Genomic DNA, 9,185 nt, shown 5'->3' with positions numbered 1-9,185 from the left:
TGCTGCCCAACCGTCTCTTCCTCCCCCGTTTTGGGGAAGTGGAGCTTTTGATTCCAGCCATGGAACAAATAAATGAAATGAAATGAAAGAATAAAGAAACAAACAATATGGATGGAGAAATCCTTCAGTGAAGTACAAACAAATTGCATTTCAAATGAATAATGTAAGATACTGGAGGAGGACAGCACCCTAACCCCAGACCTTGGAACATAATATTTTCAATATATTCTCTTAGGCTAAAGATAAAAAGAACTCTATACAAGTGTTGGCTTCTCTTTATTGTTTTTTTTTCCCCATAGAAGTATGGATTAACAAGCTCTAGAGCTATCTGTGCATAAGAGTCAGCCAAAGGGGTGCTGATGCAAAGAACTCTGTTGGCTATTATAAAGGGTATTTATTTGGGGAAGAAGCTTACAGTTACCAGGTGCTAAAGAGTCCAACTCAGGTACCATAAGAGGTACTTTCTCACCCAAAGTCACTTGCCACATGCTGAAGCAGGATGGCGGGCAATGTCTGCGAGGGTTCAACCTTCCTCCTTCCTCTTCAGGCTCCCTGGTCTCAGCTTTTTCCTATCTCAGCTGCATTCTGGGAAGTCTTGTCTCTTCCCAGGGCTCGTTCCTTTCCAGGCTCAGCTGCTCTGCTCTCTTCACAAGGTCAGCTCTAGACTACCAGGCTCATCTCTCTTCCCAGGGCTGCAGAATCCTCTCAGGGTCTTCTCTGTGTGACAGTCTGTTTTATCAGTCCCCAAGGGGGCTGGGACTCAATGCCTAGCCGGCCACTAACGATGTGGTTGAATCAAAACCCTGATCTTAACATAACTTAATCAAATGTCTCAGCTAAATCTAAGACAATCAAAGGGTTCTCACACCCAGAGGAGCAGACCAGTTTACAAACAATCTATATCTCTTTGGAACTCAAACAATATCAAACTGCCAGACTGTATATTCTAGCCCTGGCCCATTGCATAAATATATTTTGGAGGATGGAGCAGGCTACCGCTGGAGAAGATGCTGAGTAGGAGAGCAGGGAGGGCCGGAGGGAGCCACGGTGTAAAATGGGGGTTGGAGGGATCAGCCTGGACCCGGGTTTTAGACAGATAGATGGAGCTGGAGGTACAGGCACTGGTAGAGAAGAAAGGCTCTTTTTATTTGTTTTTAGTTAGGTCCACTTAGTTGCACTCCAATTAATCCACCAGCCTCCTGTTTAACTCTTAGTCCTGAGGTTGCAAAGCCTGGAGAGAGTGCTGGAAGCAGGGGCGGGCGACGGCTGCAGGAGGTCAGATGGCGGCCACTTTGGAAGAGCACCCTGAGAAGAGAGGCGCCGTGGGTGCTGATCCTGCCCGCCACCTCGGCCCTGGGCTCTGCCCCCCATTCCTGCAGCACCCTGAACGCGCTGCCTGCTCGAGGCCTGGCGAAGGCTGCCGGCCTCCACGGGGCCTTCCCAGACCCCCCGCCCAGCCCAGGGGCCCTTCCTCCGGCTCCCCCCAGGCACCCTGTCCCGCCTCTTGGCCCCACGGCGCCGGGAGCTGCTCCAACAGGCCCCGGAATGAGAGTGGGGTGGGGCCAGGCCACATGCTCTAGGAAGAGGTTCCAGCCAGCCCCCAGCTGTTCCTTCTTGCACCGAAGCAGCAGGCTCTGGGGAGCAGGCGCCCCTCTCCGGCGTTTTCTGCCTCGCTGGCTCTGTCCCAGCCACTTGCCTGACAGCCTCATCAGAAGGAGGAAGGTGCGGGAGACCGGCCTGGACTGGGAGGTGCAGGGGCGAGAGCTGGGGCAGGGGCGGCAGGGGTGCGGGCCCTGGGATAGAGGGGAGGCGGTGGGAGTGGGGAACGAGGCAGACTGAGTGGGCTTTGGGCGGCGGGCCCAGCCCAGAGTGGGGGAGAGGTGGTGGGCCCAGGTTTCTCTCCTGCGGGGGCCACATGCAAAGCCCCTGGAGGGTGGGGGCGGTGGGAGCTGCCCAGCCCTCAGGCGCCCCCCGTGCACCCCTTCCTAGGCTGAGCGGTCTGCACGCCATGAAGGTCTCTGCGCTGGTCCCCCTGGTGGTCCTGCTGGTGGCCCTGCTGTGTGCAGAGCGAGGTGAGGTGGGAGGGGGCTCCTGGGGGGGGGGTGGGAGCAGGAGCAAGGAGAGAGGGTTTCCAGGGTGTTCCTGGTGCCCCCGGCTGCCCGTTGGGCTGGGTGGCGCGCTAGGGTGGGGGTCAGGAGGTGGTGGCTGGGGTCCGGCGTGGTGACGCCTGCCTGCCCCCCGTGCCGTGCTCGGCGCTCAGCACATGTGCCAGGCGTGCACGTGGGGCCCTCCTGGTCAGGCTGGGTGCCGGGCGGATGTGCGCCTCTGGGGCGCTTGCTGGGGGGGCCGGCCGAGTTTGTGGGTTCCCAGGCAGGGGTGTGGGGTCGCCTGCTCGCTTGCAGGGTGTGCTGGACAGTGGGGGCCGGGCGGGTTGGCCGAGCTGGGGGTCTTTGGGCACAGATAAGCGTCCGGATGCCGCTGGCGCTCAGTGCACCCTGGGCAGGGCAGGGACTCCCTTTCGGGGCTGCGGGGGCCACCTCTCCCACCCTCGCACCCACCGGGCCTCTCTGTGCTCTTCCCTCCTTGATGTCCCTGAGCCCCGGCTGAGGTCACTCCCGCTGCCCCGGTGGCCTCCCTGTGCCCTACGGGGTGTGGACAGAGCTCTCCCTCTGAGTCTGGCCTCTCCAGGGACCTCTCCTGGACCTGCCCATCGGGTGCAGTCAGGCCTGGCCAGTGGGGCTGCAGGCACCCCCTTTGGCTCCCCACTGCGCCCCCACATTACAGCTGTCTTCTGCTCTCGCCCCTATAAGATGTGGGAACGTCCCATGCCGGGGACCTCCCTTCTGCCCTGCCTGTTTCTCAAGCCCCTCCCCCCACCCGAAACCCACCACTTCCTGACCTGTTCTTGACCCGGGGTTGACACCTGCCTGGAGGGCTGGCTGTGATCTCAGGGTGGGTGGGTGGGGGTCTGGTAGTATGGCCACGCCAGGGGCTGGGAGTAAGGGCTGGGCTGGGGAAAGCCCTGCGAGCCGGTTCCCAGGCAGGGAGGCAGGGCAAGGAGAGCGGCCAGGTAAGACCCCTCCCCAGCAGGGCACCCCCAGCTGGCCTTCACTCATGCATTCGTCAGCAAATGTCTTCCGCGCCCCCCGCCCCGGCTCGCGTGAAGGCGGACCCCTGGGAGCCTGTTAGTGGTTCGGCCCCCAGTCCCTGCGGGAAAACGCGGGTAACAGCAGGGCACCGCCGCCCGGACTCGGGGAGGCCTGGAACGCTGCGAGGCTGGCAGGGGTCTCCCAGCAGCGAGTGCGGGGCTAGGGGCACAGGAGCAAGCGGGGGACCCTCGGCTCTGTCCTGCCGCCGCGGGGCGTCTGCGGGGGCGCCGGGGGCTCTGGGCGCACCGCTGGAGCGGGATTCGGGTGCGTCCCGGGATCGCGGAGCACCCCCGCTGCGGCCTGTCTCACCCGGCCGCCCCGCCCTCTCCTCTCCCCCAGGCCAGGGTCTGCGCTGCCACCAATGCTACACGAACCCCGACTTGAGCCCCTGCACCCCGGACACGTGCTCCCTGCCCGACGACGCGGGCGGCTTCTGCGCCTCCCAGCTCGTGTCCACCACCGTCGGTGAGTCCTGCGCGGTGCGGGGTGCGCGGGCCTGGGCCGGGGTCCCGGCAGGGACGCGGCCAGGAGGGGCTTCCTGGAGGAAGCGCCCCAAGGGCGCCCCCGGGGGCCGGGCGCTGGGGCAGGCGTGGGGTCCTGAAAAGGGGCGCAGGCCTGAGGACCCCGGGCGCTGGGCTTCCGCAGCGGAGCTGGGGGTGCGGCCTGGGCTCCCAGCACGCCCGGGGGTTGTCGATGGGAAGGGCTCTAGAGCAGCGCGCGCAGAGCTGGTCGCCATGGAAACTGTCTCGGCCCCTCCCCCTGGCCGGCGGTCTCTCCGCGGAGGTCTAGTGCTCGCTGCCGGGACGCCGCGTGCGCGCTAGGCGCCGCTAGAGTTACGGCCGAGAAGGCTGAACATGGTTTCAAGCTAAAGGAATGACTCCGGAAGGGTGGAATATCAGCAGGAACGCGGAAAGGCCTGGAAAGACGCTGCCTTGGCCAACCCCACAGCGCACGTCTTTGTCCTTAGGTCCTTAACTAGCTCCGGCAGGCGCTGCCCGCAAGCTCTGTCCCCCTCTCACCCGTGTCCCCACCCCACTCCTTCCCAGGGACTGCGATCCCGGCGCAGGAGCTCGGGGAGAGGGCGCTGGCTCCCCGCGGTGCCGCGCCGCGTGTTCCCGGGGGCCGCCTCCCGCACGGCCCTGGCCATTCGTGGGTGCGGGGGGCTTGCGCCGCTGTCGGGGCTTGGAGCCCAGCTCGCGGTGCTCACACCAGGTTCCGGGAGCCCCCACCCCAGGGCGCTGGGCCTCGCGGGGCTCTGCTCACCCGCCCCTTCCGCCCGCAGGGACCGCGGAAGTGCAAGTGGAGCACAAGTTCTGCCTCTCCGCCTGCCCGCAGGAGTTCCGGGATCTGAGCCAAGAGCGGATGGGCAGAGTGCTGAAGAGCAGGGTGACCTGCTGCCAGGAGGACCTCTGCAACGCGGCGCGCCGGGCCGGGGGCAGCGCCCGCGCCCTGCTGGGGGGGCTCCTGCTCAGCCTCGGGCTCGCCCTGCTCGGGGCCCCGTGGGGGTGACCCTCGCCCGCCCCGCCCGGCGGCCCCTCCTCTGTCCCTGCTCCAGCCCCGAGGCGGGAATCTGGGGTTAGGGGAAGGGTGCGGGCGCGGCCGGGCCGGCTTCCTCGCCGGGGGCTCTGGTGCTGGGGGGTTCCCAGTGGGAGACGTCACACCCCTCCTTGGACTCGAAGCCCGGCGCCAGGTGCCCTTCAACCCGCGCTCACGAGGACACAGGCGTCCCTTCACTGCTGGCCTCGGGCCGGCCTCCCCGCCACTCCCGGGTGATGGTGAGACCGCCGGTCAGAGTCGGGGGGCCGGGGCTCCCGTCCTGGGCTGCCACCAACTCACCGCCCCTACCCTGGGCCACCTCTGTCCTAACTGGGTCCAGCTGCGGGGTCTCTGCACACACAGCCCCTCCTCCCGCCCGATGCCCAATAAACGCCCTCTGCTCCTCCTGCACCACGGCTCCCACTGGCTTCTCTGGTCCTCAGGGCCCCCCATCCTGCCGCACCCACCTCAGTCTCAGCAGAGGGCCGGGCAGGACCCTGGCTTTGCGGGACGTGCCCCCAGGGCCGTGTCCCTCCCGTGCACACTCCGCACGCCTGTGCCCCCCCCCAGAGGGCTGCCTCCTGCTGAGGAGGGGCGCGGTGGGGCTGCTGGGCGACTCCTGGGGGCAGCGCGGCAGTGACCTCGGCCGTCGACCTGTCCGGCCATGCCAGGCGTCCCAGCCGGCCGCCTGCCACTCTCCCCCGCCAGCGGCCAGCCAGGGAGGATGGAGTTTGGCCTCATCTGAAAGGACCTTTGAAGACCCTCTCTCTAAGTGGGTTCACACTCACGGCATGCGGGCTGGGACTAGAACATGTCTTTGTGGTTGGCGCCGTCTCATCCACCACAGGCAGCTACTTTCTGCCGGGCCCTTGGGACGCAGGTCAGCTGGGAGAAGCGGTCACCCTTTCCTGCCACATCAGCTCCTTCCAGGGCCCAGCCTGGGCTCTCCTGGACCATCACCAGAGGCGGGAGAGAGTCAGAGGTGCTCGGAGAGAACCAGGATGGGGGAGACCGACAGGGATGCAGACGGAGCCCCTCCCCCACGCTGAGGGGAGCTGGGGTGGGCAGGGTTCCCGTCCCAGACCCAGCAGAAACAGAGGCACACCCAAGCCAGGAGCAGGGGAAGGGCGCTTCTGACCAGTGCAGTTCACAGAGAAGTGGGAGGGACACAGGGAAACCACAGGCACGGGGCAGCGCCCGCGCCCCCTGCAGCAGCAGGGACACCTGCCTCCTACTTCCCAGGCCCGAAGGAAGAGGGTTCAGAGGGAGAGGGGGCCAGGGGGGCACTCCACAGAAGCGACCTGCAGGAGGGATCTCCTGCCGGTGCTCCCTGCTGGCCACCCCAAAATGTTATCCCTCCTGGTTGGGGTGGCCTGGGCGCAGTTGGGGCCCCTCCTGCTGCTGCAGTCAGAGGGTCCTGCCCTCGCCCGCTTCCACCTCCAGAGGCTGCAGCGTGTGAAGGCCAGCAGCCACGGCCCCTGCCCTCTCACGCCCTTCCCCCTGCTCTCCCACTGCCTCCTGCTCTTACTTGCCCCCCTTAGAGGCTCTCACCCTCCCCCACCTCACCTTCTAACACCCTCAGTGCAGTGAAGGGGAACTCCCCAAGAAACTGACAAAAGCCACAATTTGGAGTGCTCGGACACAGGCGTGGAGCCACTCTGCATTTGACAAAGAGGGGTGTGGTGGTTTGGAGCTTTATGTACCCCCAGAAATTCATGCTCTTAAAAGCTAATCCAGGATGCGGATTTGGCTCAATGGCTAGAGCATCCACCTACCACATGGGAGGTCCAGGGTTCAAACCCCGGGCCTCCTGACCCGTGTGGAGCTGGCCCATGCGCAGTGCTGATGCGCAAGGAGTGCCGTGTCACGCAGGGGTGTCCCCCGCGTAGGGGAGCCCCACGCGCAAGGAGTGCACCCCGTAAAGAGAGCCACCCTGCGTGAAAAAAGTGCAGCCTGCCCAGGAGTGGGGCCGCACACATAGAGAACTGACACAGCAAGATGACACAACAAAAAGAGACACAGATTCTCAGTGCCACTGACAAGAATACAAGTGGACACAGAAGAACACACAGTGAATGGACACAGAGAGCAGCTGGGGCGGGGGGAGAAATAAATAAAAAATCTTTAAAGGAAAAAAAGAGCTAGTCCATTCCTGTGGGTGTGAGCCCATTGTAAGCAGGAGCTTTTGAAAGGTTCCTGCTACTGAGGCATGGCCCAGGTTGGGTGTTGTATTAGTCGGGGCTCTCTAGGGAAACAGAATCAACAAGGGGCATCCACTGATAGTAAGAGGTTTATCAGAGTCTCTCACGCAGCCGTGGGGAGGCACAGGTCCAGGTTCCGCAGGCAGGTGCAGCCAGGGGCCCCGATGAAAGTCCAGTGAAGGTTCTTGACGAGCTCTGGGAGATGTTGGCTGTCCAAAGAAGAGCTGGGAAATTCTCACTCAATGCTGGAATCACTTCCCCTTCTAAGGCACTCAAATGACTGGATAAAGATCACTCACTGCTGATGGCAATCTCCCTGATTGCTGTAATTGTAATCAGCTCTCTATGATTTACCACTGCAGTAAAGTCAATGGTGACTAAAGTCCATAAATGCCCTTGTATTACAGTTAGCCCAGTGCTCGCTTGACCTAACAGCTGGGCACAATTACCTGGCCAAGTTGACACAACAGCCTAACACAGGTATTAATCCTCTTCCTGGAGTCCTTTATAAGAGAATGAAATTCAGACAGAGAGAGAGAAAGCCATGGAAGCAAGAAGCTGGAATCAGAGAAACTTGGAAGAGAAGGGAGAGGCTGGCAGTCGCTGCTGTGGGCCCGGCCATGCAGCAGAGCCAAGGACCAAGGATGGCCGGGAGCTGGTTTTCTGGAAGAAAGCACCACCTTGGTGATGCCTTGACTTGTTCTCATGGCCTCAAACCTAAGAAGATAATTTCCCATGGTTTGAGCTGAACCACTGCGCAGTGTCTGCTTTGAGCAGCCTCAGAAACTAAAACAAGGGGTAAGGTCCCAAGAGAAGTAGGGGCGGGGCCCAGAGGTGTCAGATCTTCCACCTCCCACAGCTTCATTCAGTTCGATTCAAAATACACGTGTGCACATGCGCACATGCATGGAAACATTCAGGTATAAGCATGCACGTGGGCAGGTGTGCACTCGCATACATACATGTGCACACATAGAAACACAGACCTGCACATAAATGTGCGTGGTCTTGCATACACACGTGCACACAAAGCACACAACTTAAAGTATATGTTTTATTGCATATTTCATTCATGTTCTTTGGAACATGTGTTGAAAAGCATAAAGACCCCAAAATGGATAACATGTGGGGTCAGTCCAAGATTTAAGAGGGCTGGAGGGGCGGCCAGGGAGGCCTCTTTGGATCCTGGACCCCACTGGGCTGAGCCCTGGCTCTGGTGCAGCCTGTTGAATTCTTTTAAAATTTTGTATAATGCTTAATTATGCAAGTATACAAGAATGCATCCTTTTGAAAAAATAGGAAATAAAACAGATAGCATTTTTATGTCCAAATCAACTTTTTGAAGTATAAAAATTGAATGCACTGATTTGAAAAGAATTTCACATATTTTAAATCGTGGAGATGTAACAAAAATCATTTAAAAAAATTTTAAGTAGGCACTTCTGTGACATTAAATACATTGACAATATTGTATAACTTTCACCACTATCTATTTCCACACTATTTTCATCATCCAAAAACCAAAGTTCATACCCATCAAGCTATTACTTCACATTCCCCTGGACTACCGTTCCTGGTAACTGCTCTTCTGCTTTTGAAGTTGGGAGAAGGCAGGGGACGCTGGAGTCCTCCAGGTTCTTACATAAAAGAGTTTAAGAGTGTGCCGGTTCAATTAGGCCAGTAGCTTACCGAGGAGAGAACAGGATTTTGCATCTGAACCTGCAGATGTGGCTCCTCCAGGCAGAGAGAGCGTCTGAGTTTGTGGGCCCTTTTCTAAGCTATCATTTCCTCCTTCCTTCCTGATGTTGGGGAGGGGCCCCAGCTGTTTGCTGTTCTAACTGGCTACCCCTTCTCTCAGTTCCCCCGGGGACCAATGGTGAGGACCCTTGAGGGGTCCCGGGCTTTCCTTGACCTGGAATGAGCTCTTCCAATCTCCTCCCAAATGGGGTTCTCAGGGAGCAGATGTGGCTCAAGCAGTTGGGTGCTTGCTTCCCACATGGGAGGTCCTGGGTTTGGTTTCTGGTGCCTCCTAAAAACAAAACTGCAAACAACAAATGAGGCTCTCGTGGGATCCTTCTGGCAGCTTTTGGTGGTGGTCTTTCCAGGCGGGGTTCCGTGGCCACGTGTTTCGTGGTTAAGTTTTTCTGCCAGGTCTTAGGCTCATCTTCCCTTTCCCTGAACTAATCTGCCTCACTTTCTCTTGCTATGAGTTTTCTTATTCTAGGTGTTTCTTATAAGAGAAATTATACAGTATTTGTCCTTTTGTGCCTGACTTATTTCATTCAACATCATGTCTTCA

At 59.8% G+C, this 9,185-nt stretch overlaps 1 protein-coding gene across 1 annotated transcript; it reads left to right on the top strand.

The window, feature by feature from the left end:
• The first annotated feature begins 1,563 nt into the window (after window positions 1–1,563).
• On the top strand, window positions 1,564–5,096 carry LOC101414926 (lymphocyte antigen 6A-2/6E-1-like). The gene is made up of 4 exons (XM_004454782.5): window positions 1,564–1,722; window positions 1,990–2,072; window positions 3,489–3,614; window positions 4,432–5,096. Exons 2-4 carry the CDS (start codon window positions 2,009–2,011, stop codon window positions 4,656–4,658), a joined length of 417 nt encoding a protein of 138 aa, XP_004454839.1. The 5' UTR covers window positions 1,564–1,722; window positions 1,990–2,008; the 3' UTR covers window positions 4,659–5,096.
• Window positions 5,097–9,185: the final 4,089 nt, after the last annotated feature.

This window comes from Dasypus novemcinctus, chromosome 14, assembly GCF_030445035.2.
Source record: "Dasypus novemcinctus isolate mDasNov1 chromosome 14, mDasNov1.1.hap2, whole genome shotgun sequence".
In the NCBI taxonomy this organism is placed as follows: domain Eukaryota; kingdom Metazoa; phylum Chordata; class Mammalia; order Cingulata; family Dasypodidae; genus Dasypus; species Dasypus novemcinctus.
The sequence above is the reverse complement of the archived record's forward strand: the minus strand, read 5'-3'. Positions and strand labels throughout refer to the sequence as shown.

Coding starts and splice junctions, on each gene's coding strand:
- LOC101414926 (XM_004454782.5), top strand. CDS start 2,009: ATGAAGGTCTCTGCGCTGGTCCCCCTGGTGGTCCTGCTGGTGGCCCTG. Junction 2,073..3,488: donor CCTGCTGTGTGCAGAGCGAG/GTGAGGTGGGAG, acceptor CCTCTCCCCCAG/GCCAGGGTCTGCGCTGCCAC. Junction 3,615..4,431: donor GCTCGTGTCCACCACCGTCG/GTGAGTCCTGCG, acceptor TTCCGCCCGCAG/GGACCGCGGAAGTGCAAGTG.